Raw genomic sequence first — 20,684 nt, forward strand, 5'->3', positions numbered from 1 at the left:
TTAGCTGTAGCTTTTGTGAACATATTCTGCTGCGATTGCAGTCCGTCTTTTAATTCTTGGACAATCTGCTGTTTTTCTTGGAGGCAACATTTTGCATATTTATCTCTGTGTTTGGTGTCAAAATGATGATTGATGTGACGCTAGATTGTGAATTCCACAGGGCCTTGTGTTTGACACCTGTTATAAATATAACACTTCTGTTTTTAAAACAGTTTAAGAGTTGCAATTTCTCATTTACTGAGATACTTTAAATAAAAATGGGGTCCACATCCACACGTCTTTTATCGTAAGTCAGAAATTACTGTCTGTACTAAGTGATTTTCACAAACTGCTTTCACAAGTAGTACTGCAAATGCTAAGTAAATGTCAAATTAAATTAAAACATTTGGTCTCAACTGATACAAATCACTCCCATAACTGTGAACCTCTTCTGACAGTGTGCTAAACTTCTTTACACAATTGTTCAACCATAAAACATTCCTGATTTATGCATAACAGGTACACTTTGTCAACTGCCATGTAAGGAGATAGTTCCTTATTGCGATAGAAAACATAGGGTGAGGTGCTAATGAATGCAATGACAAGAATGAATGGCGGCAATCTAGAAAAACAGAATCCTAAAGTAACTCAATGCACGTTATGCAGTGTTTGTTCAATAAGGCACCTTATCATAACAATAAAATGTGTCTTTCTAAAGTCCAACTAATACAGTTATTGTTACAGTTAGGGTTAAGTCACTGTAATGCTAAACACTATTCACCGTGGCACGGCATCCAGTTTAGTACACCAGAGGGAGCAGCTGTGCGACCTTTGCTTGCTATCATTACACACATTTCTAACATTTCGAATTTTCTAAGTAATTCAAATATTTTGTTATTTATAATTGAACACGTATAACTAATACGTTTTCTTTATATAATTTATATAAAAAGTGCTTGTTTTCATAGTTTGAACACGGTCCCATATGGTCTAGCGGTTAGGATTCCTGGTTTTCACCCAGGCGGCCCGGGTTCGACTCCCGGTATGGGAACTTCCTTTTCACGTTTCAAATAACCGGTAGCATTTACACCAATCTGAAAGCGACTAGAACAAAAAGAAATGGCCAGATAATGACGTTGTTTCACCAACGTAATATTTCAACACGTATTACAAATTTATAAATTATGTAAAATCCACCACTGTACTCATTTGTGTACATAACATGGTGTGCATTATTTGAATCTAGAAATGTAGACACATCTTCCAAAAACTATTAAACTGCATTTTGTATGTTCTGTGCACTGGTAAAAAATTTATTTTAGGAAGTTTTGTTGTTAACCCAGACTCCATCTTACCACATTAGAGTATTTGTTAACTTGTTTCTCATTTATGAAATGCAACAAAAAAAAAGTAATTATATATGTGCTGCAGAAATGTAGCTAAAGAAATGATCCATTCCCATTCAAATAAATGTATTTCCATTCTCAGTTTCTGTACAAATTTTAGAACCCTTTCATTTTGTATTACAAAAGAACATTGAAAACATATTTTCATAGGAACAGTAAAAAAAACGACTTTATTTCAAGTAATGCAAACAAATAAAATGAGCAAAACCATAGAAGTTAATATAATGCTTTTAAATTACAACAAAACAAACAGAATTGACTTCAGCGCTAGTCCTGCACACAGCAGGTTCTTGCAACACGGCAAGCTTACATCGAACAAAAAACTACTTTGCATAAGTCACCTCAGTGAGTCCCTGTGTCACGACAACAGCACTTCCTAGTCTCTGACCACTTTATTTACCTGAAACCTAAAAGAACAGGTCAAGAGCACTGAGGGCTTCTGTCTCCATCTCAGTCTGCGCCAACGATGTCCCAGATATAAACTCTTCCAGGAAGTTGTCATTGGTGGTTGTCATGGGGACTTCTCCAACCTGCTGTGCGAAGGAACCGCAAAGTTGAGGAGTCACAGCCATCTCGTGATTTTCTCCACCAATCGCACCCCCACCGTTCGTCATGTCTCCACCTCCCTCTTGCCCATTGGTCACCGTCTCCACGAGGCCAGTGCTGTCAGGTGACAGGTTGCTAGTGGTCGTCGCAGGCGACAGAAGGTCTGCGAAGAACTCGTCGTAAGTCGGGCTGTTGTAAACAGAGGTGCTGGAGCTGACTGCATAGGACTCCAGGATTGTGCTGTCTGGTTTAGAAGTGCTTTTCCCGCCCAAATTCCCCTGGTGTCCCAAAACCTGGTTCAGCTTCTCCAGTTTCTTTTTCTTGGCTTTGAGCTTCTTTAACAGCTTCAGCCTGAGGGAATCTGTGTCGGCGAGGTCGGATGGAAGCTTGGTCTGACTGCCGTGTTTCTTTGAGATTTTAGGGTTCTCCGCGACACCTCGAAGAGGAAGTGACGTCATAGACACAGCCATAGGTTTGAAAGCGGGTTTAGGTGGGGCGGGACTAGCACGTTGAAATGGCACCTTGGCGGCAGCACTCTGAGTGGCCCCCTTGGTCGAGAATAGAGTTTGATACGGATTATTTGTGCTTCTGGCACAGAATCCGCCATACATCTCTGCTGCCTTCAACGGCAGGGCTTCGTTTTCCGTCACCTTCAAGGACGGCCTGGGGGGTTGCGATCTGTGTGTGTAGCCAGAGGAGGAGTTGGAAAGTGGGGGTTTCGTCTGGGCTACGGGTGTGGATGCGTTGTTATCCGGGGCAGAGGGCTTGGCAAGACTGGGGGACAACAGGTGGGGTTTGACGGAGGGGGGACCGATGTCCACTTGCCTCTGCCAGGGGAACCGTGCCGAGGAGGGCTTGAGCGAAGGGGTGGAGGAGACGGGAGAAACTCGTTGTCCGGTTTCCACAGACGGTCTCTTCAGGTGACAGGCGGAACTCACGACCGTGGGCAGGATTAACTCGCCGGGCGTCACCCACGAAGCAGGTTCGGGGGAGGTCTCGGAGGAGGCACGGCGATTCTCCGGAGCCAAAGGAGAGGCCGGGACTCTCCCCATCGAGTCACCGCTGACCTCCACCAGAGTGAGCGTGACGATGTCGTCGTGAGAGAGGCCCTCGAAGGTGTCGAGCAGCGTGGCGGAACCGATGGACGCGTCCCCGCCGGCCGCTCGATCTCCCGCGGCGTCGCAAGTCGTCAGCGCCGCCACGATGCCCGCGTCGTCCTGCGAGAGGTCGTCCGACTCGTCCGCCAAGAAGTCCTTGGCTTCGAGGGGACGGTTCAGGCGGGGCGCCGCGGGCTCGCTCTCTGGCGGGTCGACGCGCGAGCTTTTGTGGAGCTTGTCCCTCTTTTCCCCCCTCTCCCAGAAGACGATGTGGACCTCCTCGGCGGGGATGGTAAGGTCCCGGTGACTGACGCAGTCCGGGTGCTTCCGGCCGTCAAATTCCAGCCACGAATCTGTAGGAAGGGGCGGGGAAACAGTCGGGACACAACCCATGGTTAAAAGAAATAAAAGACAAGACCCGTCGGATGAGTTAGCAGTGACGCGGCGAAGCTGACGAAAAGCGCCGTTCACGCGACACTGACCGCTTGGTTTCCTTATCCAGGTGACAAAGTGCTTGTGTTTCTTGCTGTACTGTATGACAGTGGTGACATGGTAGTGGTACTGGTCGAAGTCGAAGGAGTACTTGCCGACTTCGGTATCAGGCAGGCCCTTCTCGAAGTGCAGAGCGACCACCGGGGGCACGCTAAGGGTGACAGAGGAGAGCATGTATTAGCAGGTAAGGAGGCCAGTTCACACTATTGAGACTCAAAAAAGCCAATGTTCAGAGCGGCTGCAACCTGTTGTTTTTCATTCTCTTACCTCTCCATTATCAACTTCTTTTCCTGTAATCGGTTCCTATTGCACGTTGAACACCTTTTTTTAACGGTAGACTTGAGCGGATTCCAGTCCGAAACGACCGCCTTTAAAGTGGTGAGGGGCTTCTTAACCCTGAAGCACCGGAGAACACAGCAAGATTAAATAACTCCCATACACAGACAACTACAAAAGGTTTAGCCTTGTGTCTGGGTCAATCGTCCACAAGGGGCGTGTTTCTGTACTAAGGGGTTGCACAGTTCAAAAGCATTTGGAATGAAAGTTACAAAGAAGGCCCACACAGGCCCAAACCTGGTACCCCGTGAGATTGATTTCCATTTACACCTGATGTAGAGCATGAGGATTAAGGTTCTCTTCTGACTAAGAAAAGGTGCATCATCCAACCTGGCTTTTGACAGCAGAAACCTAAATGAGCAAATAGAACTGAAAATAATGAATTGAAATTTCCAGCACTTACCGAAGTGTCTTACCACAGCGCAAACACTTCCAATCAAAGACCGGCAGGAAGTTAGGCTCCGCCCACGAGTCCATCTTGAGGAGGAGGGGCAGGGCAAACACCAGCCTGTCCTCCTTCCCTGCAGGACAGAACCCAGAAACAGTCAAGGAAAAGGTCAAAGGTCAAATTGAATCACCTCAAGTCACCTTTGTTTCAAAGAAAGTCAAATTGGGGTCAATTCAAGTAATTAAGCTTGGTAATTATCTGGTCAAACGCATCTCATCTGCTCTAGGCTTGAACAAAGCTTCAGTAGCTTTGAAGTTTGGTTTATGAGTGATGGGTTCATACCCTGTTGGAGTTTGGGTTGCAGCATGTTGAAGACGAACATCCTTAAAGCTTCCAGTTCTTCTGTTACCCTCCGTAGTAAACTGGCAGGGACTTTGATAATGCCATCTGGTCATGGAAAAGACCAGATTAACGACAATCATGTGAAAAAAGGCAAACAAACGTGCAAAAGCAGGCTGTGAATTGAGATCGAAGGATCACCCCACCCCCAAACTTTGGCGTAAAACGTTTTGCACAAACCTTGGCAACACTGGGTTACCAGCGCACAACATCTGTCGTATATAGTACACAGCTCCCAGACCACTGAGCACCTAGATTTTGTCTCGGGCCGCTTCTCCTTTAGAGCCCGACAGTTCACCATGGCAACCAACAGGCTGTCCAGCCAGGCGAGGTTAGGCGTATTCCTCCAGAAGAGACGCGGCGAAACTAGAACGAGCTCTTTGGAACCGATAAAAGTGTCAACACTTGGTGTTATTTTTGTTATCTCGCTCCCTTCGAGTCCACCACCATATCTTGGCTTGTCATCCTTGAGGATCACAGCCTCAGCCTTGTCCTCCATGTTTTCGCTCGACCGCCGTGGCGTTTTGGCTGCTTGCGTGGGATCCCGTGCTGGTTCTACGAGGGTCTCCGACCGATCCAATCTGCTCTGGCTGAGGTCCACGCTGCAGGGCCTACACACCGGCGCAGCCTGGCCCTCCGCACAATCCTCCGACAAACTATCAGAGAGTAGCCCCCTCTCTGACTGGACAACGGCCTCTGAGGCGAAATTAGCCTCCGCTGGAAGAGACTCACCGTTTTCCGAGGTCGAGACGGCCGCGGGTGTAGTGATGGAAGACTCTGCGGCCTTGGGCGGTCCTGATGTGTTCTTCTGTGAGCAGATTAATTCCATCTCCGAGTCCGACTCTTCCTCCAAGGTCGAGATGGCCGCGGGTGTAGTGATGGAAGACGTGAGAGCCTTGGGCGGTCCAGACGAGTTCTTCTGCGAGCAGATGAATTCCACTTCAGAGTTTGACTCGTACTCTGATAAGATGATAATAGTCTGCACTCGGGCAAGCGCATCCTGAGCAGGCTTCGGAGGCGAGAGCAGTCTGCCGTCTAAACCAACACGCTCTGGGGAGGGAGCCATCTTCTCAGGGATAGCCACGGTCTCTTCATCCCCCTGCAGTGCTTCCTGGTCCATTTCCTCTGGAGCTAGCCGATCAGAATCCTTGTGGTGGTCCGCGACCTCCATGTCGGTGGGTCCCGGTTGGCTGATGGGATTGCCGTTCTGTAGACTAGCCTCTTCTTCGCTCTCCTCCTCGGACCGCAAGCGCTTGGAACAAGGCACGGGGTCCTCACGCTCCAGAGCCCAGGGGGTCCTTCGCTTGGCCCCCGTCTGGGGTTCGGGGGGGACGAGGCAGGCCAGGACATCTTCCAAGGGTCGGCTGACCAGAGGGAAAAGACACTGTCGGAAAGAGGAAGGAACAGTCAGGATCGAGTGATTCCCCCCCCCCCATTCAACACGCAGATGGGAATTTGAAACCGAAAGGGTAGGATTGGACAGTTTGGGAGATTGAGTGAAAGAGTGAGGGAGAGTGAGGGAGAAGGAGAGAGTGTGTGTGGGTATGTTAAGGCTGCAGTCGTCTTGGCTGACCTGAGGACTTGTGCAAAGAGTAATGGACTCCTGGAAGTTAATTCGGTAGGACCGGAGAACACACGTCATCCCCTTGACTGCACACCAGGGGCAGTTCTCTAGTGACGCTGATCTCTCTTGAACCTAGGAGGTGGAAATGATCAAAACCAACCATGTTATGCCAGGGATGCATTAATTAGATCACAGGACATGGCCTGGTCACCCAAGAGACCACACAAAGATATGCACGACACAGCCACATGTTATTGTATTGTATCAGTTTCAGTCAGTTCATATGAACATCTGACATATCCAGTGAGTATCACTTGAGTATCGGTGAGTCAAAACAGATCCAGTCGTGAACTATGAGGGCCAGTTGATCAGAGCAACAACAGTACAAAGTTTTACCCCATAAAATGGAATATTAGGTACACAGGTGGAATTATGTTTAGTGTATCAACCACATCTGGATAACGACTAAACCTTTCGCCTTTTACAACCTTAAAGATTTCCATGTTTTTTGTTGGGTTTCTTATGTTGTTTCATTTGAAGTCAATGAAATACTGTGAGTAACAGTACTTTTTTCAAACCCAAAAAAGCTTTGCACAGGTGACAGGAATGAGAGGAAAGCTCGAGTTCAACTAACTTTGCCCAAATACCCCGCCAGCGCTTGGGCCGAAGACCCCAAACCAGTATCTTCCCCACTCATTGGTAAGTCACTGTAGATCCTGTGGTTCCGTGCTGTCCGTTGACATTTGCTAAATATTACCATGTCACTGCAACCTGGCTCACCTCCGGGCGTGCTGAGAAGAGGACAAAAACAACCGAAGTTAACATTCTTAAATAACAGGTAAGGCATTTGTGAACATGATATTTACTTCACAGTAAAACGATGTGTGAAAATCATGTTGCTTTGTCGAAAGAAATGATGAACCAACTCCGCTGAATCTGAAAATGCATAGGCTACTGTAATTTCATTTTGGCGCAACATTGTCTATAATAAATCAGTCGCATAATAAGTGCTGTATCTCGTGGTTTAATGACTGATATGCTTGATTCTAAAATGTGGCTCGCGCCTCAAATTATTATGGAAGATCACAACAGAGGATCCATGGCGCTGTGTGGACAGGGGCTCTCCGCCCTACTAGTATGCATGCAACTCAAATTGGAAAAGTACTGCCGATGCTTTCTTTTGGACGTTAATCTCATAAACAAACAATTAGCTATCTTGTTAGAGAATATGAAGTACAGTAAACAGCAATGGATTGTGTCGTTATAGCCAGCCACAATGTCAGATTAGCTAGTTACTTGCCCAGTTAGCTGGCTAGAGCTACATACATTCATTCAATTTGCGCGAATAACATGTAGCGTTAACTATCTTGCTAGGCTGGTTGTCATGTTAAGATTAGTTTTAGAGTTCATGCGTCAACGATGTTCGCAACTTACCACAATTAATAGCTTAATGTATATCCATTTTAGCCCATTATTTGATCTATGAAAACCATTAAGTCCGACCGGTAGGTTCAGTTGACATGTGCACCGGCTGTTCGTGGGTACAACGTTCTATTTCCGCTTGCCGCCGGTTGTAGAGTTGTTGTTTTTTTTTAATACCATTTCAAATATCTTCACTGCCCCCACCTGGCCAAAAGGATTTATTAGTTTGAATGTGGAAGAATGACGTAAGATTTGTATTTAAATGAGAAAATAATTCGACAGGTAATGTGCAGCTGATTGGTTGGTAGTGATTTTAAGTGTTGATTGAAAACTTATTCTTGAATATATTGACAGACTGAAATAATTTAATGTTATTTTTCAATGAACCAAAGAAAACGTCGCGATGAATCTGTCATTTTGTGTAGGCTATTTTTGAAACGCTATAGTATATTATTTAGACAATGCAACCCAGAGAGGAGGATAGGCGCCTAGATGCCCCCCCCCTCTCCCACCACACACACACACACACAGCATCGCCAATCTCTTCCTCCGCACACAGAGTTTTCATATCCCTGGCATCTTCCCCTCTCCAGTCTCCCCCACTACCCCTCCCACCTCCTTGAATCCCCTCCTGTAGCTGTCCTCTATTTTTCTCCTGATGACAATTGAATTTGCATATTTTTTCCCATGCAGGGAGGGCTCATTAGAATAAACAAACTGCTCAACTCAACCAGGATGCTTGCACTATCTGTATACTCCTGACTCCAACATGGACCATGTACCGGCATTAGCAACGTAGCCTAATAGTACATAAGGTGATTCGCATACCTCCGTAATCCTTAACTTCATAAAAGGTGAGGATACATGTAGAAATATACTCTCTCACACACGCTTTGTCTTTGGCCTACATTCCAACTCAACCAAGCCTGAAAGAGTAGCCAATATGATTCATTTATATACACAGCCTTCAAAGCGGTGCAGTTTGAGTGCGCGCGTTTGAGCGCTCCAGTCAAGGTGCGCCTCAATAGAACAAATAAGATTTTAAAATAATCTCTGCTCGCAGTTTCTTTGTACAATTCCTGATTGCCAGAAGTTGGAAATGCAAAATAGCTCACCATATTTTATACTATCTGAAAAATAACTTGCAATACTATGCTGCAACTTGATGGCCATATAAGCATGTGGGCTCATTTCACATTCACACACTTATATATTGAACTTGCATAAACTACAATTTTCAGACATTAAAATGAAAAAGACGAAATAGAAGATTTATAATAAATTAAATAAAAGGCTGAAAAGTATTCTGTCAATGTCAAAAGCATGACTGGGCAATGTCTCAAATAGCTGCGTCAACCCAAGTACGGATTGACACACACTGATAGTAAATACTTATCTTTTTAATGTACTCAATCTGATTTACAAATCATAATTCATGAGATTATGCACCAGGAATGAAACAATGGAGTAAATAATACAATGTACCCTATGCACAATGAATTGTTGGATGTTGGTAACTATCAACATCCACATTCGTGTTTTAGGGCAGAAAACAAACCAAAAAAATGATGCCCTAAAAACACAATTTACATTATAAGACTATTAAAAGCATGTCAGTAAACTGCTGATATACACCTGCTGCATTGAAAAGCTATATGCAGCCATGGTTCATGGCCCCATGCTTATATCATCGTCAGAGATTGATTGGTTCATTATTATAGAAAAATTATTTAAATGTTGCATTGTGTGTGTCACTGTACTTGGTGAGGCCAATGAAACCATTTTATACATCCACCTTGAAAAAGTAAAATTCCCATAATAATTTTTACAAAGCCCTAATTTGCCAGGAAAATTAACGCTGATTGGGGTGAACAGACTTTGCTGTCGATTGATAATGTGGTGACCGCCTATCTATGCCGTAACCCATTCACTTCACCACTTACTTTGCCCACTACATTGCTCCGCATTGTCTGGTTCATTTACTACTGTGTTCAACACGGAGAACTCAATACTATGGCAAACACATACACTATCTAGCTCCAGCTTTCCCGAAGCTTGCCGCAGAAGTGTTTTTGTATTTCCGCGCCACTCAAAATTCCAGTTACGTTTCTCAAAGGACAGCCAATGGTACTTCGTCTAATATAACTACAATGGAAAGGTTCTATCCACTCACAAGACAGTTTGACTTGGCGGTAGCCAATGGAGTGCGAGCCCCATCGAGAGTAATGTTACAGAATCCAAAGACTGAAGACACTGCGTATCGCTCGCTCACATACAGCCATTGCAGTGCATTGAGATACATACAGCGACAGCCTTTGGTAAGTATCACACACGCAAAAAAATGAAAGTGTCGGTAAGAATGAAAATGACAACAGTAAAAATTTTAAAATAAGATTTGTCTGAATTACATTTAGGTTGTGCTCTTCCTGCAATTTCAGAATATTTCATGTCGTGGTAATGTCAAAAAACAAGAAATAAGGCAGACTCAGTAACGTTACCAGCACTCAGAAAAGACGGAAAAGCTAAATTAAATGCTCGGAGAATATCGATCGACACAATTTTCTGTAAATGTAAATTATTTAATATATTGATATCTTATCATGGTTAAATGGCAGTGTTGAAATGTACAGTATTAATCGAGTTAAAAATACGGAATGTCCAGCGGACAGCTGGCAAGGGAGCGCACGAATAGGCAATGGTGGGAGGTTGCTAGCATCTCGCTAACATGATGTCTGCCTGGCTAGTTAGCTAAAGCCATTGCAGTTCAACGCGAGTCTAGGATGCATAGCCAATGTGAAGACTTGAAAACATGAGAATTTAGAAAAGAAATGTAAAATAACAACTGTTGTAGAAAAATAACAGATATATAAAAATATAAGTGGGTTCGTTGTCATTTTTCAAAAATGACCTCATATAACGGTAACAAAAATTACCTCAGAATCTGCGCTGAAGCTAGTATTTGGCTAGCTAACGTTACTGTAATGGCTGACTGTACTTGCATAGAAAACAAGGCAGAGGCATTTGAAGAGCCAGCCATAGAAGCGCAGTTAGGTTCAACTTTTTCAAACCGTGTTTTTTAATAAACTAATGTCTAACTGTTAGATCTAAGAATGGAAAATGAAATTCCTGACTGTCGTCTTTGCAACAACAGATTTTTTATATTTTTCCGTAAATGTTCGATGGTTGAAATCACAGGTTGAAAAGAGGTGGGTACCACGGTCGCTCTGCCCTCTATTGCATGCAGCGCAATGGCTGTGCGTTGACAAAGAGAAGAAGCCATATTCTCCATGTTAGTGGATGAAGACAAGCGGCCATTCCGAGCTCATAGGAACCTAACTCACTACAGCCCGCACATAGACATAGTACAGACCCAGTGTATTACTATACACAGCGGCTAGTGCAATAGGAATCTGCCGGAGAAAATTATTGGCAAGTTTGAGGGGTTTCCGAATATATTTGTCGAGCAAAAGAGCGAACTGGATGGCGGGCGGAGACATTTGAGGGGGACTTTCTTTCATGAAGAAGTCTTTCTCACAAAATGGAAGAAGAAATATTGCCGTCGTTGTTGACCTCCTTTTCCTATCCTTCTCCTATGCGCCATTACTACTTCGGTCGACACATACACATTGCTCTGAGTTGCGCTATCATTGTAATAGGGAAATTAAAGATTTTTACAGATTTTGATGAAAATCTTGAATCATTTAAAATGGAATTTAGACAACATGGACAACCTATTTTATACCGAATTTTAAGTTTTTATTGTCTTAAATGTCGAACATTACATTTTTACAGAACTTGAATTCATTATTTGTAGCTTGTAAATGTAGTTTACGTAACATAAATTACGCTAAAAGGTCAATATTTTTCTTTTTAGGATTAAGTAGCTGTCTAGCTACACTGAACTTGAATTTACAAACTTATAACGAGATAAAAAAAAAAACTAATATAACTTTTTGTAAATGTTATTGATGAGATGACCGCTCGGAATATAGGTCAATGTCCACACGTGTTAGAACACATTTACTAAGATTGCACGAAAAAACAGTTCTTTAATTAAACATTTTAATAACAGTTCAATTTGATAAAAAAATAAACGTATGACACGTTTGACACACTCCACAGTGTTATTTCCACCAATGTTTAACCGTAGCTACACTGTAGAACCGGACGTGTTTATTCTCACAATACTGCGTTTACCGTTGAAGTGCCAAGAATGAGGAAAGGAAACCGCTCTGAGTTCTGGCTGGTCCTGTAGATACTGTTTAACTGAGTTTTGGTTGTTTCTTATGTTGTCTAGACGCAATATCAAGATGGGGAAAGATCCAACCAAGCCGAGAGGAAAGATGTCCTCTTATGCCTACTTCGTTCAGACCTGTCGGGAAGAACACAAGAAGAAGCACCCGGAAGCTTCTGTCAACTTCTCCGAGTTCTCCAAGAAATGCTCTGAGCGTTGGAAGGTAGGTCAAAGAATGGATAGAAAATAATAGTCAATTTAATCTGCTGTGATGTGCTGTGTTAAAACTCTCAACCACTATTGAGAACCACTCGAGTACTGAAGCACTCATTGGAGTATTTTTGCCTACTTCCAGACCATGTCTGCCAAAGAGAAGGGCAAGTTTGAGGATCTGGCCAAACTGGACAAGGTCCGTTATGAGAGAGAGATGAAGAACTACATCCCACCCAAGGGAGAGAAGAAGAAGAGGTTCAAGGACCCCAACGCACCCAAAAGACCCCCGTAAGTAATGTTACAGACATGTATGTAGGGAGTCAGGTGGCTGAGCGGTTACAAAATCGGGCTAGTAATCAGAAGTTCGCTGGTTCGATTCCTGGCCTTGCCAAATGACGTTGTGTCCTTGGGAAAGGCACCCTACGTGCCTCGGGGGAATGTCCCTGTACTTAATGTAAGTCGCTATGGATAAGAGTGTCTGCTAAATGACTAAATGTATGTACACTATCTGTACAAAACAAGTCTTCAACTCATCAAATAAAGCACACAAATCATCAGTACATTTCACAAAAAAGTAACAATCAGTGACACTTCTTAGAGGGGAAAGCAACGATTGTAATCTCATATTCTCCCATCTCCAACCCGATCTTTTTTCTCCAGGTCGGCCTTCTTCATCTTCTGTGCCGACTTCCGCGCCAAGGTGAAAGGAGAGACCCCGGGCCTGACCATCGGCGACGTGGCCAAGAAGCTGGGGGAGATGTGGAACGGCACTTGTGCCGAAGACAAGCAGCCCTACGAGAAGAAGGCCGCCAAGCTGAAGGAGAAATATGAGAAGGTAACCCAGAAAACCGTCCTCTAGAATTCATTTCACTTCACCGGGAAATATTTCAGGAGTCAGGTGGCGGTTAGGGAATCGGGCTAGTAATCAGAAGGTGGGAATGTTACTGTAAGTCGCTCTGAGTAAGAGCGTCTGATAAATGTAAATATTTCAGCACAATACGGCGGCGGCGGCCATTGTTCTGGAAAGGGGGGAACTGTGACCCTCTCGTCTGATTGTGGTTCTTTTCTTCCGCCCCTCCTCTGTACCTCCCAGGACATCGCTGCGTACCGCGCCAAGGGCAAGGTGGGCGTGTCCGTGCCGGCGAAAGCCCCCGCCAAGATGGAGAAGAAGGTGGAGGATGACGATGATGATGATGACGACGACGACGATGATGACGATGATGATGATGATGACGAGTAGATTCCCTAACATGTAGAGCTTCATTTCTTGTTTATAAAAAGCATTTAATCCCCCCACCCCCCCTGTACACACTTCACTTACTGAAAAGAGAAAATGGTAGTAATAGTAAAAAAAAAAAAAAAAAGAAAAAAGAAAGATTAAAACAGAAAAAAATAAGGCTGTGTATATGAATGGTTTTTAAGCTGTACAGTTTTTTTTTTTTTTTTGTATAGTTAACACTACAAAAGTGTCTTGTGTTTTGTGTGTCTGCAAGTCTTATTTCTTGGTGGTAGTTCCTAGACCACTCTCCCTGTCCGGTACAGTTCAAAGGGGTTCTAGAATTGTCTAAACCGGTGGGCTTACTTTAACCCAGGCTAAAGGTGCACAGTACACAACCCAGTTTGACGTGGGGTCGTAGTTCCTTTTCCCTTTGTTCATTTCTCTTTTATTTTTTATCTTTAATGACGTATTATCAAATCGCCGTATCATAAAGTTATCTTACTGTACTTTGAATACCACTGTAATTGCAAAGTAAGAAAAGGATTGCATCTGTATTTTTTTGGGGTTAAAATTCTGAATTGCTTCTGCGTCAATAAACTTCTTTTTTTTTAATACATCTGTGTTTTCGTTTGTTTAAGACCACACTCTGCGCAAATATGCTCAACGTTACATTTCTCATCGATTACAGATGTAGAAGGTTATGGAGGCAGGTGGGCCTTGGGAGGAAGGGGAGAAGCAGGGGATAGGTGTAGCCAACCATTATGAAGGGGACTCGGGGCTAGAAGCACATGTAACAGGCTTGAATCCTTTTCAAATGATTTGTTATGAGCTGTTCGGGTCTAAGTAGCATAAAGCCTTGAGCCCATTCTAGCCCACTTGCATCCCTGCGACCAGGAATTAGAAGAGAGTTGAAAGTGTTGAGTTGTGAGTCAGAGCTGTGCAGTGAGAGACAGGAAAAGAGACCACGGAAATGAATGGTCACAGAGGCCTTCCACAGCACTGCACCCCAGTCTCAGTATTCATGCCTGATGTCATTCTGTGTAACCAAAGACACATTTCCAGAAATGTAGGATGTTATATCGTATTGTTGCCTCTCTGGGAAAACTACAGCTTTAACATCTGTGTCTTAGAGCCACGCACCTAAACCATGCTTCACCGATTCCTCTTCCTGATTTATTTAGATATACAAGTCTCTGCCTAGATTTCTCTTTGCTCCCAATTCTCCATCTTTCCCACTCTGTCTCTCTTCTCTATCTCTCTCAAACACAGAGTTCCATCCAGGATGAAAAAGAGATCATTTATGTAAGAAGGATTATGTCCTCTGTGAAACCCAGTGACACATGAATATGGCGTTCAACTGCTGTCAAGCACAAAGGAGGTGGATTGAGGGTTTATTTAGTTAGGCTGCCATGTGATCACAGTATTTGTACCTTTACAGTCTAGTGTGTTGAATAGAAATATAGCCAACTAAATGACAATAGGGGATGAACAGTGATCCTGCTGAAACCTTGAACATGGTGTAATCATCAATTCACATTGAGATCATAATTATGATATTTGTGTTAGGCAGGGTAAACAAGTTTTGTTAAATGCCTGTTCCGGACTGGTCAGCTGTTGATGGCTGACTGTACAGTCAGTACTGTATCGGCCTAGCGGGACAGTAGCTAAATCAAGGCCTACAGATCACAGCTACAACCGCGACGCTGTGGCCTGAAAATCCTCCCTAATCCAAGCCACCTGCTGTTCTCTCAAACACACTGCAAGCTATACATGGTTTTAGAGTGACCTCCCGTGGTCAAATGCTGTAACTTGTGTAAATAAAAACTATTACAAGTTCTGTCATTTGACTGGATGAAAAGCCTGATAAATGCAGACAATTATGAAAACAAACAAACGAACAAAAAACTGTCGGCTAGAAGAACGAGTTTTATTCATATTGTTCATGATGCAAAGTGACTTCAGAAAAGCATTATTTTTGTAAACTGTTCAATCTAAAAAATGTATCTTGTTTACTCCAGTTAAAATAGAATATGGTCACGTAATGGTGGGTGAATAAGCGGCCAAACATTTAGACAAGTTGACAGACTTCAGGATGCTAGTCTAGCTGCCTGCCTGCCTGCCTCGTCCGCTGATCGTCATTCGCCACACGGCGTCTCTCTGTGGCCATGGTAACAGCACCGTAAAACGGATAACTGCAGACAACAACAACCGAAACAAGTGCTTTTCATTGAGGTAAGTGTATCAAATGGTTTTAAAAAATGATGCCAAGAGCCAGTATTTATAAAGTATGTTTGCGTATAGTTTTGTGCACCGGTAACGAGCAATAACAAAGGCTAGCAATGTGTTGCCATGCGATTCGTTTTGTTGTCTGAGTGGCCTTGCTTTAGCTAGGCTAGCTAGATAATCGTAGCACTACTTGACTAGCTAGCTAGCTACTGTAGATGCTAATATTATATCTGGGGCGTAAGGGGACTAAATACTAGCGCTGAGAAATTATGTTTCATACAATCCTTACCTAATCTAAAGTCATCTTCACACTCTTCCTATCACGCTGCAAGCGTCTCTATTTTGCGGTAATAAGTACAACTTTATTGATACCAAGCTAGATTGATACCAAGCTAGCTTGACAGGCTAACTAACTAGATTACCAATTAATTCGATTAATGGGGTTTGCTGTACCGTCTTGTATTGAATAGCTTGTTGCATATATTGTTACACAAGGACAGGCCCTTCCCAATAAAACACCTTTATGTTGACATTTTAAACTCATTCAGTTTATTTCTATTATATTGTACTCTACACTATTCCATTCTATTAAATTTTCATAAACTCCTATCATCGCACCATCCCTCCTTCCCAGATACATTCCATGATGAATTTGTCAGAGATGTGTGACAATGCAAAGAAGGCCCGTGAGTATGCCTTACTGGGGAACTATGACTCGTCGATGGTGTACTACCAAGGGGTGATCCAGCAGATCCTCAAACACTGCCAGTCGCTCCGTGACCCGGCCCTCAAAGTCAAATGGCAAAAGGTGAGACCATCCCACCTGGTTGTTGGTGAGCCCAGTTATCACCAGGAAGTATGACCTACTCCGTCATTAACGCCCCCACCCCCGTCTCTGGTTGGTGTCCAGGTGAGGCAGGAGCTGGTGGTGGAGTATGAGCAGGTGAAAGGCATTGTGGGAACGCTAGAGACGTTTAAGACAGACAAGCCTGCGGACTCGCCCACCCCTCCGTTCGAGAGGGGGCCCCAGGACCCGGCTGTATGGCCCCCACCTACACCTGTGGAGCACAGGTATGCGTCAAAGTATGCACCCTAGTATGCAAGTTAGTCCAGTATTTCTCACTCGGCATTGGATGAAGGTAAGCTATAGGACAACCTCATTGGTCTGCTGCTGCTTCTGACATCATCAACACGCGCCGGCTCCTACTACAGATAGCAGAGGCTGTGTATTGAGATGGTGCCAGTGGAGCAGGTTTCATAGTGTGCCGATGCAAGGCCCGGAAGGTTCTTTTGTAACCAAAATGATAAACCACTCAATTAGTGAATTCCCCTTTGTATGCAAATTAGCTTAAGATTGATCTCTGTGCGCATGTGCACTGTTATTGGGTTGGGTGTACGTATATGGTCTGACGTGTGTGTGTGTGTGTGTATGCGTGCGTGCAGAGCCCCAGCCCTAGCCCCCCCACTAAAGCGCCCTGGCAGTGGAGTGAAGGGTCAGAGGAAGGACTCCCCAGGCATGCAGCACAGGGGCCCCGGGGGGGCCGGGGGCCGGGTGCAGGCCAATCCCAAATCAGAGAGGACCACAAAGGCCAAAGATGACAAGGTTGGTGGTCGATCAGACGGTGAATGGCTGAAAGGGTTGTCAGTTAGTTGGAACAGTGTGTATAAACTCAATTCATTGTCTGTCTGTCTGTCTGCCTGTCTGTGTCTGCCTTCCTGTCTGTGTGTCTGCCTTTCTGTCTGTCTGTCTGTCTGTCTGTCTGTCTGTCTGTCTGTGTATCTGCCTGTCTGCCTGCCTGTCTCAGGGGAAGAAGGAAGCAGGAGAGGGGGGCGCAGCGGCGGGTGAGCTGAAGAAGTTTGACGGCACAGGTCATGACAGTGACCTGGTGGAGGCACTCGAGAGAGACATCGTATCGCGCAACCCCAACATTCACTGGTACACGCACACACACACACACACACACACACGCACGCACACAATGTGACACCCACCAAGCTTATAGTTGCTGTTCTTGCAGGGTAGACTGCTGATCTGTTGTGTGTGTGTGTGTGTGTGTGTGTGTGTGTGTGTGTGTGTGTGTGCGTGTGTGTGTGCGTGCGCGCGCGCGCGTGTGTGTGTGTGTGTGTGTGCGTGCGCGCGCGTGTGTGTGTGAGACAGGGATGACATTGCCGATCTGGAGGAAGCTAAGAAGCTGCTGAGAGAAGCAGTGGTTCTGCCTATGTGGATGCCTGACTTCTTCAAGGGCATCCGGCGCCCGTGGAAGGTATCTCTCTCTCTCACACACACACACACACACACACACACACACACACACACACACACACACACACACACACACACAAGGAGAAAGCTCTGGTCATCGCTCTGGTCCGATTGGCCAATCATGGACAGCTCCTTCATATTCAGCCCGCCTCTTGAGCCAATCATAATTTGTCTTCATTCCCTCAGGCCCAATCAAAATTATTGTTCATCTCAATGTCACGATAATGCACTCTGGAAGTTAATGTAAGCAGCACTACATTATGAATACACACCTTAATTGACAGTGATTCATACCCACCTGATTGATTGGATTGATCTTGAGCCAGCGAGCAGTATGCACAGTACTCTAATCTCCTCTCAGACACTGTCATGCAGCTGTTCCACCTGTAGGTGGTGCTGTTGTTCAGGACTGGATTATGTCGTAGCAGTTTGCCTTGACTTCAGTACAGAAGTCATGCTACTTTTGATTTTTCATGCCTCAAATGGACTACAAATATGGAGCCTTTGGGGGTTGTAGTCTGATTCGGTGGGATGTTTTGAGACATTAAGACCAAAATACAATAACCAATAAAACCTGCCCTAGTTGAGTTCAGTTGTTCAGGCACAAGTCATCTTCATTTTGCCTGGATGGCATAGTTAACCCCGCCCCCCGACCAACCACATTGTGACGTTGGCAGGACCAAAACAATGCAATAGACACCTTGTTAGGTCGTGGAAAACACAGCTGGCATCACCTGGAATGTGATCGTTTGGCACTGGTGGTGAAAAACGGCCCATCTGTTGTCCCCTCACACGTGTGTGTGTGTGCACGTGTGTGTGTGTGCACACTTGATGGATGTGTTTGCGATTAAGACCGACATCGTGCCTGTGTCATGTTGTCGTGTCTCTGCCTCTCCTCTCAGGCTGCCGGGTGACTGTGTGTTCGTGTATGAGTAATGTGTGTGTGCGTGTGCTTCTCTGAGTAAGAGTGCGTGTATACATCTGTGCGTATGAGTAATATCGCGTGTGTGCGCGCCTGCCTGTGCTCGTGTTTCGAGCCAGCACATTGGACCTGCAAAAAGCACGTTGGAAATGAAATTGATCATCAGCGTTGTTATTGCTCTGGGTAATGTTGTGCCCCCTATCCCAACCCCCCGCTTGTCCCAGGGGGTGTTGATGGTCGGCCCCCCAGGCACAGGGAAGACCATGCTGGCCAAAGCGGTGGCCACCGAATGTGGCACCACCTTCTTCAATGTGTCCTCCTCCACCCTCACCTCCAAGTACAGAGGAGAGTCGGAGAAACTGGTCCGGCTACTGTTCGAGATGGTGAGTGTGCGTGTGTGCGTGTGTGTGTGTGTGAGAGGGTATGAGTGTGTGCGTGGGTGCGTGTGCATGCACGAGCACCAGCCTCGGCATTTTTGTTTTCAATCGCAAAAGTTTCAACCGCTCGAATCAGAACTGGGATGTCATAAAGACAAACGGTCTTCGATTGAGGGCTTCCAGAAGGTGCTTGGAACCCCTCAGGTTCACGCCCTTTTCTCCGCTGGGCCCTCATGCCTGTCCTGTTCCTGGGTCCTTTTGGCTCCAGGCTCGGTTCTACGCTCCGACCACCATCTTCATAGACGAGATCGACTCCATCTGCGGGCGGCGAGGGACGTCGGACGAACACGAGGCCAGCCGCAGGGTCAAGTCCGAAATCCTCGTCCAGATGGACGGTGAGACAGCTGTGTGTGTGTGTGTGAGAGAGAAGGAGATCCGCACCCAAACGTAGCCTCCTGTCGGTTCGACTGTGTGCGTCGGTTGAGTGGGACTGTACCATCTCTGGCCAGGTGTGGGGGGAGCTCTGGAGAACGACGACCCCTCCAGGATGGTGATGGTGCTGGCCGCCACCAACTTCCCCTGGGACATCGACGAGGCGCTGCGCCGGCGGCTGGAGAAGAGGATCTACATCCCCCTGCCCACAGGTGACCCCTGACCCCAAGGTCGTGACCCCCCCCCCCCCCCACTGTCCTGTGGCTTCCTCAGACCCAAGGTCTTGTTTGAAGGTTTTAAAATGCCTCCCTCTTCCTCTTATGCTTTGTGTGCGCGCGCGGGTGTGTGCGTGTGCAGCCGTGGGGCGTGTGGAGCTGCTGAAGATCAGCCTGAGGGAGGTGGATGTGTCTGACGACGTGGACCTGACCCTCATCGCAGACAAGATCCAAGGCTTCTCCGGAGCAGACATCACCAACGTCTGCAGGTCTGTGTGCGGGGGTGGACGCGTGCGTGTGGGGGGGGGGGGGGGGGGGTGTACACTGTACAGTCTGTTGTTGTTTTTTTTGCCAATGTGTCTGTGTTCTGTTCCTGTGAGTTTGACATTGCCACTATGTTCCCATGACTGAATCATGGGGTTGTTTTTCGTGCCGCACTTCGAGTGTGTGTGCGAGTGCCGATGTATATGAGCTATGAGCTGGGGTCTTGGCCGGTAGCCAAGGGCAACCCCTGTAAACAGCAGTTACATAACAGAGTGGGGGGAGGGAGAGAGGAGCTATAGCCCTGAGTCTTCAGTGACTGGTCTTCACTGTACCTCCCAGCCTTGGACAGGCCAATAACAATAACAAGGGTATCGATTTGTGCCTTTGTGTGTGCCTGTGTGTGTGTGCGCATGCCTATGTGTGTGCCTGTGTGTGTGTGCGCATGACTGTGTGTGTGTGTGTGTTTCCACTGGTCCAGGGATGCGTCCATGATGGCCATGCGGCGGCGTATCCAGGGCCTCAGCCCGGAGGAGATCCGAGCCCTCTCCAGGGAGGAGCTCCAGATGCCCGTCACCATGGAGGACTTCACCCTCACCCTCAGGAAGATCTCCAAGTCCGTCTCGGCGGCCGACCTGCAGAAGTACGAGGCGTGGATGGCCGAGTTTGGCTCCGTGTGACGGCGCCGGCCCG

General features: G+C 46.0%; 3 protein-coding genes and 1 non-coding gene across 4 annotated transcripts; 3 read left to right on the top strand and 1 right to left on the bottom strand.

Moving 5' to 3' along the window:
- Positions 1-958: 958 nt before the first annotated feature.
- On the top strand, positions 959-1,030 carry trnae-uuc (transfer RNA glutamic acid (anticodon UUC)). The gene has a single exon. It is a non-coding gene; the product is annotated as a tRNA-Glu (tRNA).
- A 506-nt stretch (positions 1,031-1,536) lies between these two features.
- uspl1 (ubiquitin specific peptidase like 1) lies at positions 1,537-9,690 on the bottom strand. The gene is made up of 10 exons (XM_062453287.1): positions 9,573-9,690; positions 6,842-6,998; positions 6,217-6,339; positions 5,374-6,027; positions 4,824-5,298; positions 4,587-4,691; positions 4,260-4,377; positions 3,788-3,916; positions 3,511-3,671; positions 1,537-3,381 (listed from the first exon to the last, which is right to left on the bottom strand). The coding sequence occupies exons 2-10, from the start codon at positions 6,965-6,967 to the stop codon at positions 1,793-1,795; spliced, it is 3,480 nt and encodes a 1,159-aa protein (XP_062309271.1). The 5' UTR covers positions 6,968-6,998; positions 9,573-9,690; the 3' UTR covers positions 1,537-1,792.
- Positions 9,691-9,805: 115 nt separating this feature from the next.
- On the top strand, positions 9,806-13,907 carry hmgb1a (high mobility group box 1a). The gene is made up of 5 exons (XM_062453495.1): positions 9,806-9,947; positions 11,927-12,086; positions 12,219-12,364; positions 12,737-12,911; positions 13,170-13,907. Exons 2-5 carry the CDS (start codon positions 11,940-11,942, stop codon positions 13,314-13,316), a joined length of 615 nt encoding a protein of 204 aa, XP_062309479.1. The 5' UTR covers positions 9,806-9,947; positions 11,927-11,939; the 3' UTR covers positions 13,317-13,907.
- A 1,489-nt stretch (positions 13,908-15,396) lies between these two features.
- katnal1 (katanin p60 subunit A-like 1) lies at positions 15,397-20,684 on the top strand. Its single transcript, XM_062453398.1, has 11 exons — positions 15,397-15,527; positions 16,156-16,329; positions 16,432-16,592; positions 16,965-17,124; positions 17,327-17,457; positions 17,680-17,785; positions 18,931-19,089; positions 19,352-19,478; positions 19,593-19,727; positions 19,873-19,999; positions 20,473-20,684. The coding sequence occupies exons 2-11, from the start codon at positions 16,165-16,167 to the stop codon at positions 20,669-20,671; spliced, it is 1,470 nt and encodes a 489-aa protein (XP_062309382.1). The 5' UTR covers positions 15,397-15,527; positions 16,156-16,164; the 3' UTR covers positions 20,672-20,684.

This window comes from Osmerus eperlanus, chromosome 27, assembly GCF_963692335.1.
Source record: "Osmerus eperlanus chromosome 27, fOsmEpe2.1, whole genome shotgun sequence".
NCBI classification, from domain to species: domain Eukaryota; kingdom Metazoa; phylum Chordata; class Actinopteri; order Osmeriformes; family Osmeridae; genus Osmerus; species Osmerus eperlanus.

What these genes read in the sequence shown, in the direction of transcription:
- uspl1 (XM_062453287.1), bottom strand. Translation starts at nt 6,967, where the DNA reads ATGGTAATATTTAGCAAATGTCAACGGACAGCACGGAACCACAGGATC. An exon ending in CTCTTTGCACAAGTCCTCAG is followed by an intron (nt 6,028 to 6,216) that starts GTCAGCCAAGAC and finishes TCTTTCCGACAG; the next exon opens with TGTCTTTTCCCTCTGGTCAG. An exon ending in AAGAAGTTGATAATGGAGAG is followed by an intron (nt 3,672 to 3,787) that starts GTAAGAGAATGA and finishes TGTCACCCTTAG; the next exon opens with CGTGCCCCCGGTGGTCGCTC.
- hmgb1a (XM_062453495.1), top strand. Translation starts at nt 11,940, where the DNA reads ATGGGGAAAGATCCAACCAAGCCGAGAGGAAAGATGTCCTCTTATGCC. An exon ending in AATGCTCTGAGCGTTGGAAG is followed by an intron (nt 12,087 to 12,218) that starts GTAGGTCAAAGA and finishes GCCTACTTCCAG; the next exon opens with ACCATGTCTGCCAAAGAGAA. An exon ending in TGAAGGAGAAATATGAGAAG is followed by an intron (nt 12,912 to 13,169) that starts GTAACCCAGAAA and finishes TGTACCTCCCAG; the next exon opens with GACATCGCTGCGTACCGCGC.
- katnal1 (XM_062453398.1), top strand. Translation starts at nt 16,165, where the DNA reads ATGATGAATTTGTCAGAGATGTGTGACAATGCAAAGAAGGCCCGTGAG. An exon ending in TCCGGCTACTGTTCGAGATG is followed by an intron (nt 19,090 to 19,351) that starts GTGAGTGTGCGT and finishes TTTTGGCTCCAG; the next exon opens with GCTCGGTTCTACGCTCCGAC. An exon ending in GACATCACCAACGTCTGCAG is followed by an intron (nt 20,000 to 20,472) that starts GTCTGTGTGCGG and finishes CCACTGGTCCAG; the next exon opens with GGATGCGTCCATGATGGCCA.